The following is a 23600-nucleotide window of genomic DNA, read 5'->3' as shown; positions in this document are numbered from 1 at the left end:
ACTCCGCTGCACCCGTGACTCCGGCGACGTGCCCGACCGACCCCGGCCCCACATCTCCGACCTCTGGCACCCGCCTCTCCTGTGTCCTCTCCCCTATCCCCTCTCCTTGTGGCCTCTATGCCAGACTTGCGCCACCTCCGCGGATACTTGTTACCCCCGCTCTCTACCCCACATTCAAGCCAAGAGTCCTCCCTGCTGCTCGAGGTGTCCGCCCACCCTATCTCTCTCTCCGCTATCTCAGAATTCACTTCCGCACCATCACACTTGGACACCCGCACTCTACTCTGCTCTTCATGGAGGAACGGCGCACATCGACCTCGACCATCTCGTCGTCGCCTGGCGACGACGCCACACCGCTTCTTCCTTACGTCCCCATCCCCTCCCTTGACCGCCAAGCCGCTCCAGCCCGCAAGCGCAAGCCACATACACGCACCAAAACCGGCTGCCGCCGGTGTCGACAGCAGCGCGTCAAGTGCCCCGAGGGACCTGTCGGGCCGAGCGGGCGGCAAGTGATCTGCCGGCGATGCTGGGAGACGGATCGCCCGTGCTATTACCCTGCCAAAGGGGTGAAGCGGGACCGCAACTCGGAGGAGGCGTGGGAGCGGGCAGAGGATGTCGATGAGTGGAGATGGGGCAATGGTGTGCCGTCAGGTGGCGGCGGCCGCGAAGTGGGTGGTGGTGACGGTGGTTATGTCCCACAACTGCAGCCCGCGCAGCCAGTCGGCGGAGACCTCGGCGCTCTGAGTTTTGGCCTCGGGCAAGCGCTTATCGACACAGCGCCGCCCGAGGGTTTTGACTGGTCAGTCCTATTTGCGCCTGCCCCGCCCGCGCCGCCTCAACATCAACAGCAGCAGGCGTCGATTTTGCCGCTGGAGGACGATGAGGAACGGCAGCACCAACAGGAAGAACAACAGCGGCAACACCAGCAACAACACCATCAGCAGACATCGCATGCGCGCCAAAACCAGAATCTCCTCCAGCTGGTCGGCACCGGGGCCTACTCTCCGTCTTCGGCGCGTGTCGCCCTCCCTTCTGCCCCGGAGCCGGCCGCAGCGTCGCTCCCGCAAAGCTTCATTAACTCGCTGCTCGGCCCGTCCCCGCTGAACGGCATGGTCGCACCGATAACGCTGGCGGGCTTGTCGACTTCGCAGAATGACCGCCTCATTGTTAACTACTTTGAGGTTGAGGGCTGTAACGAGATCGTCTCAACACCCAAGTCGAAGCATAACTGGATCTTTATGGAATTGTTTCCGCGCCTCCTCGCTTCGCTGGCGGCGCAGCCGGCGGGATCGCCATCGGACGATGCTGACGGCGCTGTTCGCCAATGGCTCCACCTTTGCCTCCTGCAGATCGCGTATGTCCACCGCGCCAATATTGAGCTGGACGAGGCCAAGTCGTGGCACTTCCGCTCCGAGGCCGCTCGTTTCCGACAGAAGGCGAGCTACGCGATCCTCCGTGCCAAGGTTAAGTGGCCTGGCGGGCAGTGGAAGACGGAGGAGTATCTGTAAGTGAGCTTGTGGAAATGTCTGACGTCAGCATGGGCTTCTTCATCCGCTGCATGGCAGACATGCTCGACTCGGGGAATCTAGCGCTTGACAGACACACGGCGTTCGAGCTGCCCCTCGAGCGGGCGACGCCCTTCTACAGCAGCCTGCGCGACATGATTGCGCTCTACTCCACGCTGCAGTTCGCATGCACCTCAATCGACATGCAGCTGGGAAGCGCCGCACCGCTGATCGACATGCAGCTTGGGAGCGTCGCGCCACTCTTTGAAATGCCTCCCAGGGGCGAGGAGTGGGTCGAGCGCTTCGTCGGATTCAGCCGCCGCATCGTGCGCATCATTGGCCGCATCAACGGCATGGTGGTGTATCGCGCCGGTCTGATCCGCGCCGGCACACACAACGGGGCACCAGGTAAACTCCTGCGCGCCGAGGCGGAGCGGCTGGCTAGCGAGCTCGGCCAGAGCTGGGACTGGGACGAGAACGCCCAGGAGATCGGGCAAAGTGAGCGCGTCCAGCGTGGCGACGAGGTCATGCGCCAGGCCCTCCTGGTCCTGCTCCTCTGCGAGGTCCTGCACGTGCCGCTGGACGACCCGAGAATCGCGACTGCAGCTGACCGCGCCGTCGAGCTCGTCGTCGACTGCGAGCCTGCGAGCGTCGGCGGCTTCCAGTGGGCACTCACGATCTTCGCCATTTACTGTCGGGACAACGAGCGGCGCGAGCGCATCCAAATCCTCATCCGCCAAATCCTCGCCCTCTCCTTTGGCAGCGGGTATCGGGGCCCGGACGACATCCTGCGCCTCTGTTGGGAGGCACTGGACCGGAACGGCTCGTACGAGAATGGTATTGCGCCGTGGCGCGAGGCCCTGGGCGCGCTGGGGCGCAACCTGTTCATCTAATTGCTGTCCGGGACGTTGGAGAATCTGACCGTAGTTGTACAACGACGTGGATAGAGTCACATTGCCCTTCATGGTGTGGAATGCGCGGTCTCATTTGTAGCCTATTGTGATATGGAAGTTGGGGTGTGCCACCCGCTAGCCGTTCGCGCCGGTCCCCAGGCTCCTAACGGCGGTTTCGCACACAGGGGGTTTTCATTAGCCCAAAGAACCCAATAAAGCGGCCCATGGCGGCTGCCGCCGCGCAACGCTCAAATAATTCTGCCACCCTAGTCGGCGCGCCAGTCCTGTCCAAGAAGCATCATCGCCTCACTCGCCACCAGGGCTGGCTCGTGCACATTGACATTGTGTGGGCTCTTTTCGGCGTGCACGAAACGGCCCTTGACCCGCTCAACACGTTGTTTGTGTGCGGCCGTGAGTGCATCGCGCATCTCCTGCCCCATCTCGCCCCCACCCGCCGAGATAAGCGTGACACGTACGCCACTAAGATCGGCCGTCTCGCAGGAGCGCAGCTTTGACCCGATGTTCGCGACCTCCATCGAGCTCGCACGCGCCGCCGCCTTAGTGCATCCGGCCAGCGCGGCGGACATGTATGGCTCTGGGAGAGGATCGAGCATGCCGCGCGCCATCTTGGGCAGCATGCCCAGGTAGTAGTAGACGATGTAGAGGTAGGTGCCGAGCCACAATAGGAAGGTCATCTTGCGGGTGAAGTAGAAGGGGCAGAGCTCGTCGGACGGGTCAACGAGAAGGAGGCCGACGAGACGGCTCTGGTCGAGCTTGGATGCGGCGACACGGAGAATCGGCCCACCCCAGCTGTGTCCGACGAGTAGGATGCGGCGCGCGTCAAGCGTCGCGACAAGAGCGAGGAGGTCGTTCGCGAGATCCTCCACCCGCCGTGCGTCGGTCGCGGGCGACGAACCGCCGTACCCGGCCCTGTCGTAGGCGACAACTCGTACGGGGTGCGCGACCAGTTCGTCGACCACAAGACCCCAGTACGCTCCGCCCGTTCCCATGCCGGACTCGAGCACGATTACATCGTCTCCTTTTCCGGCCGTGTAGGTCTGCAGCGTGCGGCCGTCGGGTAGAGTGACGTGGTTGATGTCGGTGAGAAAGGAGGCGCCGGGGTGCGCAAGCGCCGCGACTGGAGTCTCAGCGCGCGGCTCAGAATCGTTGGCCATGGCTGCGTGTCAGCAGCTGAAGAGCAGTTGCTGTATCCCAGACACTCACCTTGAATGAGTCGAGGTGAGTTGTTGAAGAATGGGAGAGCGGGGAGGCGGGAGATGAAATTGAGTTTCGGTGCCAAGAAGCCGGGGTACCGGCCGATCGGGAGCGAGACGGATGTGGTCCTGAACTGATAAGCGCCGCCGGCGCTTGTGGGACTTTTGCTCGCTCGTTCATTCTTCACGCCCACTGCGCACAACTTCGTTGTAAGATTCCCTCAGCGTGGTCTGCAGCTGCAGTTGCTCATGTCCCTCACTTGAGCTCCGCACGGATATGACTCCGGTTCCGCGTCAACATTCGACCGTCGCGTGCCAGCCGTTCAGCCACGTACATATGGCCACAGGCGTACATGTCGCGATCCGGACGCAGCGTATCGCAAGCAGACGCTGCCGAAACCAAGCGTATCTCACAGTCAGATAGCCGACTGGGGTGCGGCGATCGCCACGAAAAAATCCTTGCCAAACTCGTTGCGAACAGTAAGTGGCCACCGACCAGACGCCCAGACTTCCCCATTCTAAGCGCCTTTAGCCGACCGTTCTTCCAGCGAGGCAGCAGTACCACGATAACAAGCTGTACTCCACTACAAGCTGTTCATGTGAAGGTGGCACATACGGTGCCGCTGTCGGGAGATCTCGCTCGGTCATTGAATTGTCCATGGAGTTATCGGCCTGCAACCCGCATCTGCGGACGATCACGGACCCGTATCTTTCCAAGCGATGTTGCCAGTCGCAGTTACTGGAATGCGGCCAGGGAAGCCAACATACGCCGCGTGCGATGCTTGATCATGCACAGCGAAGTCATCCCGCACTCGACCAAAGATAGCTTCCATGGAGCTCGAGGTACTGTGCCGCTTCGGCATGCAAGACAGTTGTGCTATTTATCGCACCACCGTGCCTGAACTTCGCACTATTTTTCCAACTGAATATCATTCTGCTGCCTGGTAACCCGACCTTGGTCAGCTTGCCTCGGTATCCGGCGGCAAACGTCAAGCGAACCCTTGCGCACACAGCTAACAATAGCGCTGATAACTCCGGGGCAAGACATCATGAGCCTCTCGACGACGCAGCACCCTCTACATCCCGTTACTCATATCTCGGTCTGAGGAACTACTGTAGGATGGGGCACGGCAGTCACGGTAATAGGCGGTCCCTCATTCGCCTCAGAGATGCTAGCTCTGGATGCGGGGCATTCAAGGCCCCGCGGCAGCTGACACATGCTGTCCGGGCTGCTGCAAAGACGGGGATGACATTACTTATAAGCTGGTACACACTGCCCCCGTCGTTCTCCACAATTGCATTTGACTACCATGGCCACAGCAGCACAACCCCTATCCGGTGCGGCCGAAGGCAAGCCTCACGCCGACTCGATCTCGTCACACGACCTCGAGCACGATGAGGAGCGTATCCATGGCTACAGCATCCGTGCCCAGCTCGAGGGCTGGCACGCAAACCGTGGCTCGAAAAGCATCGCTCGCGCCATCATACCCCCTTGGTGCCCCGAGAAAAGCGAGCCCACGGAGCTCAACCCTCTCAAGTTTCTCAAGGAGCTCACCTGGCTTAACTGGGCCTTGTTCTGTACGTCCCTGCGCCTGGGGAGCTGACGCAGTGTGCGGATGGTGGGCGTGGACATGCGACGGCTTCGACTACTTCGCCGTATCCGTTACTCTCACCGAACTCGGCAAGGTCTTCGGCAAGAGCGACTCACAGATGAGCTTCGCTATCACGCTCACGCTGCTCTTCCGCTCGCTCGGCGCCCTCATCTTCGGCGTCCTCGCGGACCGCTTCGGGCGCAAGTGGACGCTCACGGCGAACATGCTTATCATCGCTGCCCTGCAGCTCGGCTCGGGCTTCGTCACCAATTACTCCCAGTTTCTTGGTGTTCGCTCTGCCTTCGGTATCGCGATGGGTGGCGTCTGGGGACAGGCTGCAGCCACGTCGCTGGAGAATGTCCCCGCCGCCTCGCGTGGCTTCTTCTCCGGCATTGTCCAGCAAGGCTACACTATCGGGTACCTTCTCGCGGCTGTTATCAACATGACGGTCGGTACGTACTCCGCACCAAAGTGGCGCTCGCTATACTTCATCGGCGCGGGCTTCTCGGCAGCGGCAGCCATCTTCAGGATGTGCCTCCCTGAATCGCAGCAGTTCCTGCGCGCGCGCGAGGAGCAGAAGGCTTCCGGGGTCAGCCTCAGCGGCAAGGAAGCGGCACGCCAGTTCTTCCGTGAAGTTGGGCACATGCTTCGCTCCAACTGGATCCGTTGCATCTGGGCGATCTGCGTGAGTCCGCCGTGTTGGTGTTGCTGACATCAGATCATGACCGGAATGAACTTCTTCTCGCACGGCTCACAGGATCTCTACCCGACGTACCTCACCAAAACCAAGGGTCTGAACAAACACAACGAGAGCGTCGCGGTCATCATCGCCAACTGCGGCGCCATCGCCGGCGGCCTCTTTGGCGGCTACATCTCCCAGATCATTGGTCGCCGTTGGGCCCTCATCTTACTTTGCCTCTGGACGGCCCCCTGGATCCCTCTGTGGATCATTCCCGACTCGTTTGGCGGCCTGGCTGCCGGAGGGTTCTTTGTTCAGTCCGGTGTGCAGGGCGCTTGGGGGGTCATCGTGAGTCCAATCCCACTCATCTGCCCCTCCGTCATCAAATACAGCTGACATTAGCCGATCTACCTCTCTGAGGTCTCGCCGCCCGCGTTCCGCGCATCCTTCGCGGGCCTCGCATACCAGCTCGGCAACATGGCTTCGGCGGGTGCCGCGCAGATCGAGGCCGACGCCGGTCACCACCTCCGCACCATCGTCAAAGGAAAGGAACTGCCCGACTATGCCACCATCTTTGGCATTCTCCTCGGTGTCATCATCGCCTACTTGCTTATCACGACCCTTCTTGGTCCCGATGCCGACGCTTCGAACTTTGAGGAGGCCAAGGTCGCAACGCAGGCTGGCGCTGGCAACACTGTTGCGGGTGAGCGCGCCCTAAGACGCCACAGCTCAGCGCACGGGGCGGCGGTGGGACACGCCAAGGAGACGGGCCAGCATATTGAAAAGCGTGCTGAGGTAGTGTAGACATATGTGAGATCAGATGACAACGAATTGAGGAGGAAAGGCGAGCGCCGTCGAAGAAGCCCGCATAGTGACTCCGCGCATGGCGGCAAGGGGAGCCTGACAGCTAGAATTGCAGGTATAAGCGAGAGTGGCCCATGTGTATATTTAGTTAGGCTACATTCCGCCGTCTCGACATTTTACTTGCGATCCTGTGAGCTTTCGCCTGGGGCCCATGTCGTTTCCAGAAGCTTGGGTCGCTACGACATACGGCAACAACGAGGGGCTGGTCCTGCACACTTTGGCATGGAATGATAACTGCGTCGTCGCACGTCAGCATGTCAGCTACACTGCGCCAGTCTACCATACAGGGGTTGTTGAGTCGGCGAATCCTCGCATCATTCGGCTCCGTGCCACAATGCCCCCGTCTTCACGGCCTCTGGCTGGGCGAGTGATGCGGACGCCAAGGATAAAGAGTTACGAGTTTAGGAGCCGGCCAAGCTCTGGAGACGCCGAGACAAGGGGCGACGCAGGAACGATAACGGCTGACCTCTCGGCCCGCGGCAGACTGATAAAGGCTTTCCGCCTTGCCTCAACACACTCCTCCCCGCCCCCTCCTTTCTCCTTCTCAACATGCCCCCATACGCTCCGTCAAGATATTTCAACGCATTCTCACTCCGTTCAAGGTGTGTTAGTGTCGGACGAGTGCCCAGAATGCGTTTGTGGGGATGTGGAGCGGCCTGAGGGCCATGGGTGAAAGTTGACTCGGGCCATTTCGCGGGCCATTCCGAACTGTGAGGGTGAGGCAATCGGCTACTGAGGCGACGCGGTCGACGACCATCCGGCCGCCGCCCATCGTCCATTCCGCCCATCCTCGAGCTCATTTCCATTATCAACCATCCTCTATCTCTCTCTCGCCACTGGGCTCCGCCTCCGCATTGGAGACCCCCGCTTGGCCCCGCATGTCGCCAGAACCAGAATCAGATAACAGCAAGCCGCTCTCGCGCTCCAAGCTTGCGTGCGTCCTCTATCCCTCAGCTTTGGCTTTGCTGACATCAGGTGCACAACTTGCCGAGCGATCAAGGTAAGCCCGGCCTCGACGACGCGGGTCGGCTCAGCCTAACAGCAGGTGCGATGCATCCGGACCGCCGATGGTAGTGTTTGTGCACGTTGTAGTGAGTCGACATCCGCTGAGGCTTCATAATCAGGCTTGGTAAGCTTTGCCTTACCCACGCCAAACAACAATGTCGTCGCGAAGCAGCTGACACCAGGTCGATATGGGCTGCAGTGCGCGGACCCGCCAGTCATCAAGCGCAAAGGGCGTCCGCCGAACTCTGCTCGCCGACAGCTGGAAGCCCAAAACAACGCGAATGCGGATGCGCCTTCCTACATGCAGACCCAAGCGATGTTCCCTCAGGCATACCAGCCGCCATCCTCGTCGCCGGGTAAACACGACCTTTATCCAATGTCCTTTCCATACGCGGGCATCTCACCGCCCATTCCTACAGCCATGGCGCAAGCTCAAAGCCTGGTGGATCTGAGTCGGTCGGGGCCGCACAGCGCGTCGACCACCACCGTGTCGCCCACCAGCGGCAACTACACCAGCTCGAGCCGGAACCAGAATCTCAACATGGCGGAATTCCTCGACCCCGCCGAAGGGAGCAGCGCCAAGGCGCCGTTCTACTCGAGCGCCCCAGCACGACGTGGGTATGCACCCGAGCCGGACGATGAGGGCATGAACGAGACGGACGACCCAGTGTCGCTGCACGCGCTCAGCGAGGTCGAGGCCAACCAGCTCGTGCAACTGTGCGTGTTTTCGTGGACTGAGGCTGACAAAGATTCATGGAGCGCCTCAACCCTCTGGTTGCTGTGCTTGACGCCCAGCTCCACACTCTCGAGTATCTGCGCCGTACATCCAGCGTCCTGTTTTCGACCGTTCTCGCCTCCTCGGCTAGGTTCTTCCGGCAAGACCTGCACCCGGCTCTCATCAGCCACGCGCGCACTGTGCTCGATCGCGCATTGCTCAGCGGCCTATCCGAGATCGGCGTGATCCAGTCGCTCATGATCATGACATACTGGAAGGATCCGGAGGACACGAGTGGATGGATGAAAGTTGGAATGGCCATCCGTCTAGGGTACAGCCGATTTTGGCACATTCCTCGGCACGACCCATTACCGGACGACGAGCGTGAGGCTCGCAAGCTGCTCGTGAGTGTTCTGGGGGCGACGCTGACGATAGAACGCCGAGAGGACCTGGTTCTGTGAGTGTCGTGTCTGCGGGAGGGAGAGAACGAAGCTGACCTCAGGTTTGTTTTGTAAGCCGCTGCCCTGGTATACTGCATGATGCTAACTCCTCGCTACAGCTTTCGACCGAGGGTAGGCCTGCGCTGCGATCATGCTGACAAAAGACAATCATACATCCACGGCCTGCCGACGACTATCCGGTTGAATGATCACTCCGACGTAAGTCGCGTAGGTCTTCAAGCACGCTCACACCAGCCTGAGATCTGGGCGCGAGGCCACCTGCACCTTGGCCCGAGTGTCGATATGCACATTGCGGCAAGTATTCAGTGAGCTATCACACCGCACGCAGCGCTCACTCATTAGATTGTGCAAGCTCAAAGACCACTGGGGGACACTTCACAAGTCGGCTCACCACGCTTATCTCGATGTCGCGATCGAAACGCTCACCGCGCAGAGCGAGGCGATGATCAACAAGTGGTTCAGCAAGGAATGTGAGTGTCGGTTACACCTGCTTTCACTAAGCCTCGCCCTCCCGCCGGCCTGAATATTGATGCTAGCCCCACCACCACGCTTTAACCACGAAGTCGAGCATGTGCTCCTCTGGTCGATCCTGGACTTCATGTTCGTCATGAAGCGCTACCAACAGGACCTCGTGCGCAGCGATCCTCTGCGCCTCGACTCGTGCCTTGAGCTGGTCTCGCGCATCGCAGACGAGATCGACATCCTCGCACGCAACGGTATGCTCATCATCATGCAGGACAGCGCGAGCTGCATGACATCAGGTCTGGCAGAGTTTGCCGGCAAGGTATTCCGCTACTCGACACGCCAGCAGAAGACGTTCATCCTGACGGTGCTGCACCGGATTTTGCTGGCGCACGCCAGTGTCACGAGCGAGGAAAGCAAGACGGCCCCGGCGTATGTCGCCCGCCACATCCGGCGCGTGCTCAGCTCGCTGAGCGTTGAGTCGCGCGCAGGGTCGCCCGGCGTTGCTGAGGCCATGGTCAACGGTACGACCGAGGGAGAGCTCGGAGTAGGCTTCGACTTTTTCGCTGAGCTCGGTTTGGTGAGTCCACATGCGTCCACGACTGACTGGCAGGAGGAGTTTATGCAGGTTCCGGAATACGTGGCTCAAACTGAGGCGGACGACGGCCGATACTGGTGAGTCTAAGTACTGGGCGATTGTGTGGGCGAGGTCGCGATCGTGGCGTTCCATACGTTCCAGGCGAAGAAGAGTCGGGAACATTTTATATGTCCCGGAACATCTCGGCGCGGCACGCCTCGCTTGCTCTTCGCTTAGTTTCGCATACTTCATCTCGGTAACTAATACCAGGTCCAACATGCTTCTTTCGGAGTATGCTCCAACCCAGTGAGGGCGTGGACGGTTCGTAGCGCGGGATAATCAGATCTGAGGTATCACCAGGCGACAATTGTCTGTAGGGCTTGTTGCTATGAGTTGTAGTCGCGCTGTGCGCATGTCATAATTTCTTGTCTCAACTTGCGCGAGTGAGTGGCGATGAGACCATCCAATGCGCCTGTGTGAGCTTCCTCACTCCAGTACACTCTTTCGATTCTTTCATTTCCAGGTTGATCCTACGGCTTTTCTTGCTATCTGAGGACCTCAGAGTTCGGCTGCATGACGAAATGTTCGGGAGATAAATGTCGCAATCAACTGGTTCTAAAATAAATCCCGCTCGGCCTCCACTTCGGCATCCCACGCCCACCAACGTCATATCGTGCCCAATCTTCACCGCCTCTCTTCCCCGTCCTCATCTTCTCGACCACCGCCCGCGACATGTGCTCCGAAAAGCCCACCAACGAGCTCTACCAGTGGTCGGTAGTCAGTGCGCTCGTGGACGGGGTCGCGTCCAACGGCCTTCCAATGTCTCAGCTCCTCGAGCACGGGGATCACGGCCTCGGCACCTTCCGCGGCATGCAAGGCGAGCTCATCGTGCTTGACGGCAAGGGATTCCAGATGCGGCATGATGGCACCACGCGCCCGATTGACCTTTCTCCCACAGGCGACGTGACTCCATTCGGCATGGTGACGCGCTTCGCGCCCACCTCGACTTCCTCCGCCTCCGTCTCCGAAAAGAGCGGAGTCGAGCCCGTGCTATCCAAGCTGTGTCCAGACGCGCGCAACACGCACATTGCATTCCGCCTCGACGGTGCTTTTAAGAGCATCACGTGTCGCACGGCTGAGGGCCAGTGCTTTCCCGGCGAGGGGCTCAAAGACGTGGTGGGGCGTCAGGTGTCGATCACGCTCGGGCCGGCACGGGGCACGGTCGTGGGCTTCCGCTCGCCCGAGTTTCTGCAGGGCGTCGCGGTTGCGGGTGTGCACATGCACTTCATCGACGAGAAGCGGAGCGCGGGCGGACACGTTCTCGCGCTCGAGACGGACGGCGAGGTGCGCGTCCAGGTTGCCGAATTATGGCGCACCGTCATGGACTTGCCCCGCGGGGATACGCAGTTCAACGAGGCGACGATGAAGCTCGATGCGGAGGGGATCAGGAATGCCGAGGGGTAGCGGGGAAGCGGCTCGGATATGGCGGCCCGGCCGTCTTGTACGTATTGGATTACCGCGTCATCTCGGACCGCCCATGAAACAGGAAGTGCTTGACGGGATGGGCGCAGCGAAGTCGGGCGCTGAGAACACAGCTCGGGAATCTTAACTTCTCCAACTTATCTTGTAGTCGTTGTCTTCGTCAACTCACACATCAGACGATGACGCTCTGTCTGACAATTCGACGCCCCAGCAGCCCTCACCTGCAACGGCTGTCATGATACCAGCGATGACAGGCATCTTGACTTGGCCATCTCAATCTCCAACACCGTCCGGCAGGATACGCCGCAGAGGGTGAACTGCTGAAGACGACACAACGTCCGAAGATCCGCGAGCAAAGATCATCGGCACCATGCTGGCCTCTTCGCGCTCCAGAGACACCAGCTCCGGCTTCACCATCGTAGATGACCCCACATGGATATCCGGCGACTTTGAAGTGATCACAACAGATCAGGTGCGATTTCGGGTGAACACGCATTTGCTATTCGGGGCGAGGTGAGCCAGCAGGGGTCCACTGACGCCCAGCAAGGCCCTCATGGCAGCCGCAGAATGCAGAACTGGCGCGAAGACGATCGAGTTTGTCGGGGAAACCGACACGGCGCCCGTCTTACGCGCGTTCCTCGCTCTTGTCTCCAACGGCCAGGTAGATTTGAACCCCTCTCTCGCCGGCGTCCGCGACCCTCGCCCTCTTTCTTCACAAATGGGACTGCCCAGCCCACATAGCGCATCTCCTGCGCGCCGTACAAATCGGCGTCCTACGCGGCTCGGTGCGAGGCCTAGCGGCCTTCCTCCTTGCCGGGGCGGTAGATGACGCGGACACGGCTACGGTGGCCCTCGCCGCCCCGCCGCAACGCTGGGGCGACGACGGCCGCGTTGGCGGCGTGCTCGGCCGCGACTGCCTCGATCCCCGGGGGTGGCCGCCGGCGGTGCAGCGAGAGTGGCACGATTTTGGGAGTCCGACATTCGGCCGAGCGCTCATCTGTGCGTTTGAGGATACGGGTGGCGACAGGCCCAGGCTCGCCTCCAAGTTTGCGGAGTACCTCGCTGCTAATCGGGCGTTAGACGAGTGTTGGGGCGATCGAGGGGGTGTCTAGGAAGGTCCTGTAGCCAGCATGTGAGAGTCTCTGTTTTATACAATCACCCGTGTATATAAGGCATGCAAGAAGCAAGAAGAGCATTGTTAGGCAATGGAACCGTTCGTTGTCGGGTGTTGAGGGCTCGCAACGCCAATACTCGTCATAGGGAAGAGTAGGGTTGCGTGAACGAAGACACGAGCGGGTGCTTGTGGCCTCTGCATATGCACATGGGCCTCGGGTGCACGAGCCGCGTGCATCGTGGGACGACATGAGTATTTACTACACCTATCGCTCAATAGTCCTCCTACCTGGGACTTCGTGCTTCACATATGAACACAGCCAGTCTACGTGTGCCACTGCGTCCTCGTCGTAGGACTACACATGATTGCGCCTACCGGACAAGGTTCGATGGTAGTGGCTCCGTCTCATGGACCCCATTCCACCACGCCTAACACTTCGCTCATCTGTCTCACGTTGACCATAGGTTGGTAGAAGTTCTGGCCTGGTCCCTTGCGTCCCGCCGTCCGCAGACCCAGGTCGACCTTTGCCACGAAAGTCTACTTCTCCGTGCTCGTGCAAGCGTAGTCCTGTCGTGTGCTGTGACGTGAACGACGAGTACCGCACAACCTGCAAGTCATCATACGCCTGCCTTGCCCGCCCTCTCGAGATGGAGAGTGGGAGCCACCAAAAATGCTACGCCGTAACTCAAATCACCGCCTGGGGGGGCTTAAGATGGCGGCGGACCGCCCCTGTACTTGTGCTCCGTGATAGCCTCTGTAGTGTCCGAATGTGTCCTGGCACCGACGTCATCGACTGGCCGCTTACGTGGACAAGACTATGTGTGAAGGCGAAGGTGTGGATGTTCACTGTCGAGGTGGTAATGATATGTCAGTGTCTTGGGCGAATGAAGGCTCGTTGGCGCATAACAGGTGCAAACTGCATTTTTATGCTGGACGCACGGAGGCGAGCGGAGGCGGACACCTCGTTCGTTGTCGAGTGGGCCGATACATCTGAGGCGATCAGGCTACCTGCTTGCGACCTCAGAGAGACTAGTCCGAAGCTCGCAGGCGGTTCATGGGTAGCTGCAGATGCGGAACCGCGGGGTACGAGGGCAGAAATCTGTCGAGGCCCCCCCCCCCCCCCCCCAAATTGGGGCCACCCTGCTTCGGCGCATTGGCCTTAATGATCTGGCGGCCCCGCAAGGCCCCTCTGATCACCACGATACCTTGATGTAAATGTTGCGCAACTTCTCCTCGGCGATTGGCGACGCTGAGCCAATGAACAGAACAGAAGCTCGTTGTCGGGACGGAATTCTCTTCAGGCTGGTCGCGCACCGAGCGGCAATGACGCAGCGTGATACTAGTGGCTTTGATCGCCGGAGCGGGAGGGTGAGGAGGTGTTGCGTAAGCCCCACGGAGGGCGCAAGGGTGAGGACGATGGAAGAGGACAAGTGGGGCCGAAACCATGCCCGAGGCCCGAGGTCTGCGGGGAGTTGGGCCCGCGATGGGGCTCAGCACGCGTGCGGCGTACGTGCACGGAGTCCCCACCTCATCTTAGAGCAACGGCTCGCGGGGTGTGTTGATCAGCAGCGGACTCGTCGATGATAGATCATGATAGATCATTCGGGGCGTATAGGCGAAAATCTGCGGTCTCTCAGCTTCTTGTGGTCCGCGATGATCCGATCCACCGATCCGCAGTCCACGCTTCTCGCACGCAATGGAGATAAATTAGTCAGCGACGTCCATATGCGTCCATTTGATGTAGTTAGTATCGCAGTATCAGCGCCGCAATGAACCCCGAGCGGCAACTTGACGTGCGGAGTGCTTGGGGCGCGTGGTGTGCGATCGTTTTACTGGCCGCTGGCTGTCAACATGCCAATTCATGTGACCGAAAATGAATTGAACGTCAAACAGAGTTCGTTATGGGTGGTCGCTTGGAAACTCCGAAATATGCCCCACGCCCCTTGGTGCGGGGACCTCGAGGCTCCAGAATCAAGGAGGCGTGTGTGGTCGGGCTCCAACCGGAAGTTGGCTGAATGAGCTGCTCGTCATGTCTTTAGTTTTTATGAGTAGTCGTAAGAAGCGAGTGCAGTGTGGAGGGCGGTGGAGGTCGGTGGAGGGGTGGAGTGGAGCTGGGTGGAGGCATGTGGAGGTGGTGTGGAGACATGTGCTGATCATGCTGATTGTCATGCTGAAGTATGTGAACACGACCAGAGAGCATTATTCACACCCATACCGCGTTTGTGATACCCGAACTTGACCGTGCAGCGGGCTTCACATGCTCCAGCTCTCCAGCGCATGCACTCTCCATCTCCCTCTGAGGCATAGTCAATTGACCCCAGACGGAGGCGGAAGAACCGAGGTCTGCAGTTGGTTCTCCCCGGAGTTCGGCAAGTCACGGTGATCGCCGACCCACCCAAGGCCCCTCACGTGTGATGCCCACTTTCACTCTGGCGCTAATCTCTCTCTCTCGCACCGTACCCTCCATGCCACCAACGATTCACGGATCCGTGGGCGAGGCCCGGCCAAGCGATCAAGCGAGACCAGCGGCCAGCGGCCCCGCGCGTCAGCAGCAAGTAATCCAACATCGCTGCGCATGCGCGACCCGTGGCATGTGACTGTGAGCCTCCTTACTAAGAGCTGCCCACGACTGCCGGCGGCCGGGCCGTCCAACCACAACCCCCCTGCTCCCAGCCCTTATAACCTCATCGCGCACCGGTTACTCCCCGTTTCCCCAGCTTCCACATCCTCCCCATCCCCCACCACATCGCAAACATGTCCAAGACCCTCGAGGCTGCCACCTTCAAGCTCGGCAACGGCAAGGATGTCAAGATCCCCATCGGCCAGTTCATCAACAATGAGTTCGTCGACTCGGCCTCGGGCAAGCGCATGGACGTCTACAACCCTGCGACCGGCAAGGTGATCGGCCAGGTCTCCGAGGCCGACGCTGAGGACGTCGACCGCGCCGTCAAGGCCGCGCGTGCTGCTTACGAGAAGAACAACCGCGCCTGGGGCTTCATGATGCACGCCCAGCGCGGTGCCATGCTCAACAAGCTCGCCGACATCATCACCGCCAACCAGGAGGAGCTAGCCGCCATCGAGGCCACCGACACCGGCAAGCTCTACAAGGACGCTTACTCCAAGGACATTGCCGGCGTCATCGCCACCATCCGCTACTTCGCTGGCTGGGCTGACAAGGTCACCGGAAAGTGAGTTCCTCACCACCTACCGGCCGCCGTGTTGAGCTGAGCTAATCCTCAGGACTTACAACGTCATCCCCGGCATCCACGCGTACTCGAAGTACGAGCCTATCGGCGTGTGCGGCCAGATCATCCCCTGGAACTTCCCCGCCGCCATGTTCTCGTGGAAGATCGGCCCCGCTCTCGCGACCGGCAACGCTATCGTCATCAAGTCGGCCGAGACCACGCCGCTCTCGGCCCTCAAGATGTGCGAGTACATCAAGGAGGCCGGCTTCCCTCCTGGTATTGTCAACCTGATCACTGGCCGTGGCCCCACTGCTGGCCAGGCCATCGCCGAGCACATGGACGTCGACAAGGTTGCGTTCACCGGCTCGGGCCCCGTCGGCCGCAAGATCATGGAGACTGCCGCCAAGACCAACCTCAAGCGTGTCACTCTCGAGCTCGGCGGCAAGTCGCCCAACATCATCTTTGACGACGCCAAGAGCGCCAAGGATGCCGCCGAGTGGGCATTCTTCGGCATCCAGATGAACATGGGCCAGGTGTGCACGGCCGGCTCGCGTATCCTTGTTCAGGAGGGCATCGCCGACGAGTTTACCAAGGAGTTTGTCAAGCTCATGGAGGGCGTCAAGGTCGGCGACCCGTTCGACGACAGCTCCACCCAGGGCCCCCTCAACTCGAGCATGCACTTCGACCGCGTGCACGGCTGGGTCCAGGCCGGGTGCAAGGAGGGTGCTGAGACCCCCGTCTGCGGCCAGGACCTGCGTGAGAAGCTCGGCGGCGGCTACTACATCTCGCCCACCGTTTTCACCAACCTCAAGAAGGACTCTCAGATCCTCGCCAACGAGGTCTTCGGCCCCGTTGTCTCCATCCAGACCTTCAAGACGGAGGAGGAGGCCATCGCCGAGGCCAACCGCACCACTTACGGTCTCGCTTCCGCTGTCTTTTCGTCCAACCACGAGCGCCTGCTCCGCATGAACGAGGCCATCCGTGCCGGCACCGTCTGGAACAACCTCTACAACTTCTCCCACTTCGGCGTTCCCTTCGGCGGCTTCAAGCAGTCTGGTATCGGCCGCGAGAACTCGGAGGCGGCCCTCTACAACTACCTCGAGACCAAGTCGGTCATCTCCAACATGGGCTACGTTCGTTCGCCCATGGCCAACCTGTAAGCTTGGCCGCAAGATCGAGTGCTTAGACTTCAGGTCGTAGGGTGGCGTGAGATGGGTGAGCGCCGTCAGCTGTCATCCGGTGGCAGTTAGTCGGTATCGGTCGTTAGCAGTTAGTAGTGATTAGTAGCAGTTAGTAGAAGCAGGATGCCGAGTTGTGCAGTTTCAAAATGGGGTTGTGTGTCGAGGAGGAAGGTGGGTAGCGAGGGAGGGAGCGATCGTGACCGAAGGCTCCATGCTGCCCCACTTGATGTTTGCAGGTGGAGGATCCGCGTCACCTCCCTCCTTCCTCTGTCGTACATTTCACCTTCAACCATGGCAGACATGGCAGCCCGCGCGCGCACCGTCATCGTCATTGGAGCAGGCATGTCCGGCCTCTCGTGCGCCCGCACACTTGTGGAAGCCGGCGTAGATGTGCTCGTTCTCGAAGCGCGCGATCGCATCGGTGGGCGGACTTGGACATGCGAGGTGTCTCCCAAAAGCAAAGACAAGCCGCTGCACTTTGACCTGGGCGCGTCGTTCATTCATGGTATTGTGGGCAATCCGATGTACGCGCTGGCCAAGAAGCTCAAGCTGCCGCTGCACGTCATGTTCGACGGCGACGGCACACCAGCGTCAACATTCTCATCGTCTTTCTCACCTTCCTCCTCTTCCACTTCTACCGATGACTCGTGCACCTCTTCCTGTTCCTGTCCGACCACAGCCTCTTCTTCTTCCTCTTCTGGTTCCTCCTCCTCTGCCAGTTCCACCTCATCCACCATCGAGCGCAACGAGGGTGTTTACGGACCAGACGGCCCGCCGCTCGAGCACAAGTTGGCGGAGCGGCTCAACTTTAACGTCACACGCGCCTTCTTCTCTGATTCGGCGACGTATGCTCAGGACTCCCCGAAGGACGTGCCTCCGGCAGGCGAGTCGCTCGGAGCCTGGATGAAGGACGAGAAACGGACATCGCTCTTCGCGGGACTTGACCACGAGCGGGATAAGGAGTATGCTCTTGCGCTGGCCGAATCTTGGGAAGGCTATACCGGTGCAGCGCTCGACGAAGTCTCTCTTCGCTACTGGCATAGCGAGGTCACATTCCGCGGGCCAGACGCTACGTTCATCCATGGGTATGTCGGCATCTACTCAGCGCTGCACGCCGATGTTGTCAAGAACAAACACGGCGAAGTGCGACTCGGCGAGGTTGTGACTTCTATCGCGCTGTCTGAGGACGAGGAGAGTGTGCACGTCACCACGGGCGATGGCGACAAGGAGAGGACGTACGAGGCTCAGCATGTGGTGTGCACGCTTCCGCTTGGCGTGTTGCAGAATACGCCGCCCCGCTTTACACCTCCGCTTCCGAGGCGGCGACTCGATGCAACCCACCGCCTCGGGCACGGCCTTTTGAACAAGATCATTGTCGCGTACCCTCGGGCCTTCTGGCCGAAAACTGAGTACTTCGGGCTTCTCCCTTCGGCGCCCAGCATTGCATTCCTGCCCCTCCTTAAGACACGCGCGCTGCTTGTCCAGAACTTGCAGGTTGTTAGCGGCCAGCCGGCACTATTGTTCTTCATGGGCGGGGCGGCGGGTGCGACGCTTGAGAATGTTTCAGATGAGCATGTTCGCGAGCACATCCACAAGATCGTAACGCATCACTTCGCCTGCCACACCTCCTCCGTCCCGGAGCCTGACGCAGTCGTAGTGACGCGCTGGAAGGCCGACCCCTTCGCCTGCGGCAGCTACTCTTTCCTTCCTCCCGGGGGCGACCCACAAGACTTCCGCGAACTCGCCCGCCCGCTTTGGGGAGACAGGCTTCTGTTTGCTGGGGAGGCAACAGATCCGGACCACTATGTAAGTGACAGAAGGCAACGCTGACATACAGGCGACGGCGCATGGGCCATACATCACTGGGCAGAGGCAGGCGCAGATGGTCCTAAACGCACTCCAGCTAGAAGCAATGGACGCGGACGGTGAGGCGGCATAATGTCAAGTCCACCTCCCCTCGATGCCCGACATTGGCGCTGTCATTTCGGCCAACCGCGACGCACGTGGCGCCAGGCCGAAGCGCGCCGTCGCCCGTACTGATTTCGTGCCCGAGGTCATCTTGACAAAGGGCGTCGCACCATAATCATCTGCCACAACTGCGCGTTACACTGTACGCTCAAAGCGAGTAGAAGCAGTTCTCACGTTTCCTCGTGAACGTCAGGAGATTCATTCCTTTCTCTAGATGCTTCTGATATGCCTTTTGCTTCTCGTATTTCTTAGAACAGCGCCGGCCCCATACCGGTACGCTCGCCAACTTGCTTCTTCGCCTTGTGAGGCTGGACGTCGGCGTGGGCCTCGCCGCCCTTCCAGTCCGTGTCCTCCGTGGTGTCGCCAGCATCCTCTGAAGCCGGCTCCATGATAGGCTTAGCACGCGCAGGCTCTGATATCAGCTCCAGACCCAAGGGTGACTGACCCGGCATGCCACCGTCAGCACTAAGGCTCGCGATGCCCGGCTGCGCGCCAGACACGTCAGCGCCGACGAACAGTGCGTCCTTGGGAGTGTCGGTGCGGTTCATTCTGTGGAATAGTGTGTGATGCGTGTGTTGCGAGTGGCGAGGCGCAGGCTCTCACGACAGCCCATGACCTTGACCCCTACATGTGATGACTTCACCGGTGGAGGCAGAGGGAGCCATATTTGGTCCGCCTGACTTCGATCTTCCATGGCTTCAAACTACTTCTGTGGTGCCTAAAGTCTCAGGTTCGGATAAGCATAGATCCGCGCTCGCGCAACGTCATGCCGATGACTTCTACTGCTTACAGGACACAAGTCCTGCTCCCATGGTCCCGACTGACAGACCCAGCTCCGAAGACCCCAATATCTTCGCAAACCATTGCCTCAACATGTCTTGAACGAAGGCAATCTTGAGGTTGCCGGCAGCGACAAGGCGCGCTTCACGTTGAATAACCATCATCTCTGCGATGGCATCATCTCACGCCTGCATTGGCCACGCTCGCAAGACATATGACTCTTGCGTTAGCCGTCTAAACCCCAGCGCCCTTCACCCTCTTCCCAAATGGGGCTGAAGTCCCTCTAGATCTTGCAGAGCCATAAGCGAATCCGCACAAACGACGTCAGTCCGTTGCCCTTCTTCTGACTGGTATTTCTGCTCACAAATGCCAAGTCTAAAGTGTCACAGTCAAGTATTCGGTCCTATCCCACATTCGCACCCCTCCAAACTTACCCGCCATGTCAGCCACTCCCGTCTCGAGCGATCCGAACTGGACCGACGGAAACTTCGTGATCACCAGCAGCGACGGTGTCAAGTTCAAGGTCAAGGAGTACAACCTGTATTGGGCAAGGTGAGCCCAGGCTGTCCAAGACCTCCCTAACGCTGAGCCCGGTGTTCGCAGAGGCACACTCCCGCAACTTCTCCGGCAAGGAGATCGAGCTGACCGATCCCGAGCTCGAGACAGCTGCCATCCTGCGCCTCTTCCTGACGGTCATCACGACCCTCCATCTGCCCATGGACCAGTTCAAGGACGGCGACCTGACGACGCTGACCAACTTCCTCTTCTTCCTACGCAAGTGGGACGCCAAGCAGCTCTTCCCTTTCGTGCTGGAGTATATCCACGCGGCGGTCAAGGGGGCCAAGCTGTCGCCGCTGCACGTCTTCCAGCTCGGGGCGCAGATTGACGACGTCGATACATGCCTGGTAGCGTTGCGCCACACCGCCGGCTATGATCCATGGTGGGGGCCCTGGTGGACGGCTGAGGACGACTACCGCCCGTTTAACGCCTGCGGGTGGTCGCTCCGGTTCTACAAGGAGCACAAGATTCCTGCCGTCTACCTCCTTGCGCTCAACCAGTCGATGGGACATTCGCCGACGCACCCCGACGGGTGGTTCAAGGAGTATCTGGAGAGGGCAAAGAAGGAGGAGAGGGAGTGGGCCAATAGGGCTTGGTAGAGGCTGGTCGTGCTCTGCAGTATCGCTTAGTCGTGAGATCGTCCTGTTCATCCAGAAATTTCGTCATTATCAACAACTCCATGAATCAGACAGGTGGCAGAGAAAACCTCACCTCAGTCGACAGTGCGCCGACTCAAAACTACCGCACATCAACATGCTCGGCTACCACAGTAACCATGAACATGCTCGGCTGAGTCAGTCGACAGACCACAGTTGGGCTTCAGAAGGGGTCGGATTGTGGAGCGAAGAAAAGGAAGGGAAGATAATAGCAAAAGGAATGCCTCCGGACGGGATTGAACCGCCGACCTCACCCTCGCATGATGTCCGCATCGGAGCATACGAAAGGCGCGCTCTGCCACTGAGCTACAAAGGCCGATGAAGTAGCTGACCGCCCTATCTGCCCCTCACACATAAGCCACCCCAACAGGCATCATAGGATTGAACTTTCGGTTGTTGAGGCGTTGGCTTCCACCACGATGGGGTTAAGACTGTCTCTCGAATGATAGTAAGCCGCCATCCTGGACCTACAAGATTGCTCAGCCCACCTCGGCCGCCGGCATGCCCTACGGCGCGTGCGGTGTCCTAATGCGGCAGACCCGGTAACTTAATCCTCCGATTAGGCAGATCGACCGGCCCGAGATCCAGCACACATTCCTCTTTCGGACACTCGCTATCAACCGCCACATGCTGCAGCTCCAGGAACATATCAGCCTTCTACGACTGACAACGACGACGGTATCGCTGGTATCGCGTGACCTCTCTCGCCTAGGCACCCGGTGATACGCGAGATGGCCGTTGGGGCGAGGCGGGGCGGCCGGGAAGGGGACGATGGAGATATGGAAGGGATGGAGGGGAAGAGGAAAGATGGATAAGTAGTCAGGCCCGCCAGACACCTCCTCACAAGACACTATTTTGCCACCATGGACACAGTCGAGAAGACTATCTCTCCTGAGGTGCACGAAGTCAAGGCGTATCACGAGGGCGAAAGACCGCGCCACAACCCGGCCCTCGAGCGCAACTTTAGCTTCTGGAGTTGTTTGGGGCTGGCATTCGCAATCCTCAACTCGTGGAATGGTGAGGCATAGCCCAGCAGTGCTAACGAAAGCCATGTTGGTGACCCTCCACTCGGCGCACTAACAACAGGGCCGCGTCCATGTCCGTCGCGCTGCCGAGCGGCGGCTCCATCGCCATGGTGTGGGGCCTCCCGGTTTCGGCAGTGGGCACGCTGCTTATGGCTGTCTCGCTGTAAGACCTGCTAGCACAGGACACTCTCCAGACTCCTCCTGACGCCAGTGCTGAGGCCGCCCACGCATTCCCGACCACCGGCGGCCAGTATGACTGGACGTACTGCGTTGCGCCTGCACGCGTGCGCGTCGGCCTTTCGTTCGTGGCGGGCTGGACGGCGACGACAGGCTGGATCGCGCTCGTCGCCGCGAACGCGATCATGACCTCCAACTTCGTCATGGGCATCATCTACCTCCTGCACCCGGCGTTCGAGAGCGCGCCGTACCAAATCTTCCTCCTGTATCTCGCCATGACGTTGCTCGCGTACCTGCTGAACACGTTTGCGGTGCGCCTGCTCCCGTGGATCGACACAAGCGCGATGGTATGGAGCATGCTCGGCATCGTGACTGTCATGATCACGCTTTTGGCGTGTGCGTCCGGCACGTACCAGCCCGCGAAAGCCGTATTCGCGACGTGGACCAACACGACGGGGTGGCCGGACGGGATGGCGTTCATGCTCGCCCTGCTGCAGAGCGTGTTAGGGTTCACGGCGTTCGACGCTGTGAGCCACTTGAGCGAGGAGATGCCTCGCCCCGCGATCAACGCACCCAAGGCCATGGTCATCGCAGTTCTCATCGGCAGCGTGACCGGCTGGCTCTTCCTCGTTATCCTCCTCCTGTGCCTCAAAGACCTGGACGCCGCGACGGGCGCGCCCACCGGCCCCCTCATCGCAATCTACCGCCAAGTCACGGGCTCGGACGCCGGCGTGAGTTCCCCTCCCGTTAACGCCTGACGACAGACAACTTGCCTCGTCATGTTCAATCTCCTCGCGATGTTCTTCGCATGCCAAGGCGCATGCACCGTCGCCTCGCGCCTCCTCATGACCTTTGGGCGCGACAACGGCATGGCGGGCCTCTCGCGCTTCCTCGGCGCCGTCCACCCCCGCCTCCTCGTCCCGCAGTGGTCCGTGCTCTTCGTCTCCGTCGTCGTCGTCATCTTCGGCCTCATCAACCTCGGCTCCTCCGTCGCCCTCAACGCCATCATCTCGTCCGCCATAGTCTTCCTCCAAGTCTCGTACTTTATCCCCAGTCAGTTTTTCCGCTTCACATCTCACCCAGTTTGCTGCATGTTCCTCCGCGGCGACGCGGCGTTCGCCGACGCCCCCCGCTCTTGGTCGCTCGGCCGCTGGCGCCGCCCCGTCAACGGCCTCGCGCTCGTCTTCCTCCTCGCCACAACAGTGTGCTTCTTCTTCCCCCCCGGCGTCCCCGTCACCGGCAGCAGCATGTCGTACGTCGTCGTCGTCTTCGCCATCGGCATGCTCCTCGCCCTCGGCGTGTGGCTTACGAGCGCGCGGAAAGTGTTCCACGGCCCCAGCGAGATGGAGGCCCGCTTGATCGAGGGCCGCAGGATGTAGGGCGTGAGAATGTACATTGTCTCACATGTTGCTCTGTGCCCAAGAGGCTTCATGTTGTCTGTCATGACCGCTCAGAATTCTGCGCAACTCGCAGAAGGGGATCGACAGGTCACTGGGTCGCGAATGCG

General features: G+C 60.0%; 11 protein-coding genes across 11 annotated transcripts; 9 read left to right on the top strand and 2 right to left on the bottom strand.

The window, feature by feature from the left end:
• Positions 1–293: 293 nt before the first annotated feature.
• COLE_03024 (uncharacterized protein) lies at positions 294–2398 on the top strand (the record flags this gene model as incomplete). The annotated part of the gene is made up of 2 exons (XM_018425993.2): positions 294–1504; positions 1537–2398. 2 exons carry the CDS (start codon positions 294–296, stop codon positions 2396–2398), a joined length of 2073 nt encoding a protein of 690 aa, XP_018279402.1.
• Positions 2399–2664: 266 nt separating this feature from the next.
• On the bottom strand, positions 2665–3573 carry COLE_03023 (uncharacterized protein; the record flags this gene model as incomplete). The annotated part of the gene is made up of 1 exon (XM_018422958.2): positions 2665–3573. The coding sequence occupies one exon, from the start codon at positions 3571–3573 to the stop codon at positions 2665–2667; it is 909 nt and encodes a 302-aa protein (XP_018279401.1).
• Positions 3574–3965: 392 nt separating this feature from the next.
• On the top strand, positions 3966–4514 carry COLE_03022 (uncharacterized protein; the record flags this gene model as incomplete). The annotated part of the gene is made up of 1 exon (XM_018427371.2): positions 3966–4514. One exon carries the CDS (start codon positions 3966–3968, stop codon positions 4512–4514), a length of 549 nt encoding a protein of 182 aa, XP_018279400.1.
• A 408-nt stretch (positions 4515–4922) lies between these two features.
• COLE_03021 (uncharacterized protein) lies at positions 4923–6687 on the top strand (the record flags this gene model as incomplete). Its single annotated transcript, XM_065626259.1, has 4 exons — positions 4923–5190; positions 5222–5889; positions 5923–6231; positions 6286–6687. 4 exons carry the CDS (start codon positions 4923–4925, stop codon positions 6685–6687), a joined length of 1647 nt encoding a protein of 548 aa, XP_065482528.1.
• A 938-nt stretch (positions 6688–7625) lies between these two features.
• COLE_03020 (uncharacterized protein) lies at positions 7626–9237 on the top strand (the record flags this gene model as incomplete). The annotated part of the gene is made up of 8 exons (XM_065626258.1): positions 7626–7681; positions 7723–7747; positions 7793–7838; positions 7935–8469; positions 8502–8871; positions 8903–8935; positions 9061–9126; positions 9163–9237. 8 exons carry the CDS (start codon positions 7626–7628, stop codon positions 9235–9237), a joined length of 1206 nt encoding a protein of 401 aa, XP_065482527.1.
• A 1462-nt stretch (positions 9238–10699) lies between these two features.
• Positions 10700–11431, top strand: COLE_03019 (uncharacterized protein; the record flags this gene model as incomplete). The annotated part of the gene is made up of 1 exon (XM_018427368.2): positions 10700–11431. One exon carries the CDS (start codon positions 10700–10702, stop codon positions 11429–11431), a length of 732 nt encoding a protein of 243 aa, XP_018279397.1.
• Positions 11432–15431: 4000 nt separating this feature from the next.
• On the top strand, positions 15432–16908 carry COLE_03018 (uncharacterized protein; the record flags this gene model as incomplete). Its single annotated transcript, XM_018420806.2, has 2 exons — positions 15432–15751; positions 15804–16908. The coding sequence occupies 2 exons, from the start codon at positions 15432–15434 to the stop codon at positions 16906–16908; spliced, it is 1425 nt and encodes a 474-aa protein (XP_018279395.2).
• A 321-nt stretch (positions 16909–17229) lies between these two features.
• On the top strand, positions 17230–18868 carry COLE_03017 (uncharacterized protein; the record flags this gene model as incomplete). Its single annotated transcript, XM_018421327.1, has 3 exons — positions 17230–17490; positions 17671–18735; positions 18767–18868. 3 exons carry the CDS (start codon positions 17230–17232, stop codon positions 18866–18868), a joined length of 1428 nt encoding a protein of 475 aa, XP_018279394.1.
• A 277-nt stretch (positions 18869–19145) lies between these two features.
• Positions 19146–19445, bottom strand: COLE_03016 (uncharacterized protein; the record flags this gene model as incomplete). The annotated part of the gene is made up of 2 exons (XM_018426621.2): positions 19146–19309; positions 19343–19445. The coding sequence occupies 2 exons, from the start codon at positions 19443–19445 to the stop codon at positions 19146–19148; spliced, it is 267 nt and encodes an 88-aa protein (XP_018279393.1).
• A 671-nt stretch (positions 19446–20116) lies between these two features.
• COLE_03015 (uncharacterized protein) lies at positions 20117–20834 on the top strand (the record flags this gene model as incomplete). The annotated part of the gene is made up of 2 exons (XM_018422957.2): positions 20117–20229; positions 20267–20834. The coding sequence occupies 2 exons, from the start codon at positions 20117–20119 to the stop codon at positions 20832–20834; spliced, it is 681 nt and encodes a 226-aa protein (XP_018279392.1).
• A 1153-nt stretch (positions 20835–21987) lies between these two features.
• On the top strand, positions 21988–23472 carry COLE_03014 (uncharacterized protein; the record flags this gene model as incomplete). Its single annotated transcript, XM_065626257.1, has 4 exons — positions 21988–22079; positions 22128–22824; positions 22858–23146; positions 23177–23472. The coding sequence occupies 4 exons, from the start codon at positions 21988–21990 to the stop codon at positions 23470–23472; spliced, it is 1374 nt and encodes a 457-aa protein (XP_065482526.1).
• Between the last annotated feature and the right edge of the window lie 128 nt (positions 23473–23600).

This window comes from Cutaneotrichosporon oleaginosum, assembly GCF_008065305.1.
Source record: "Cutaneotrichosporon oleaginosum strain ATCC 20508 chromosome Unknown ATCC20508_contig02, whole genome shotgun sequence".
Classification (NCBI taxonomy): domain Eukaryota; kingdom Fungi; phylum Basidiomycota; class Tremellomycetes; order Trichosporonales; family Trichosporonaceae; genus Cutaneotrichosporon; species Cutaneotrichosporon oleaginosum.
This window is presented reverse-complemented; position numbering and strand designations above follow the sequence as displayed.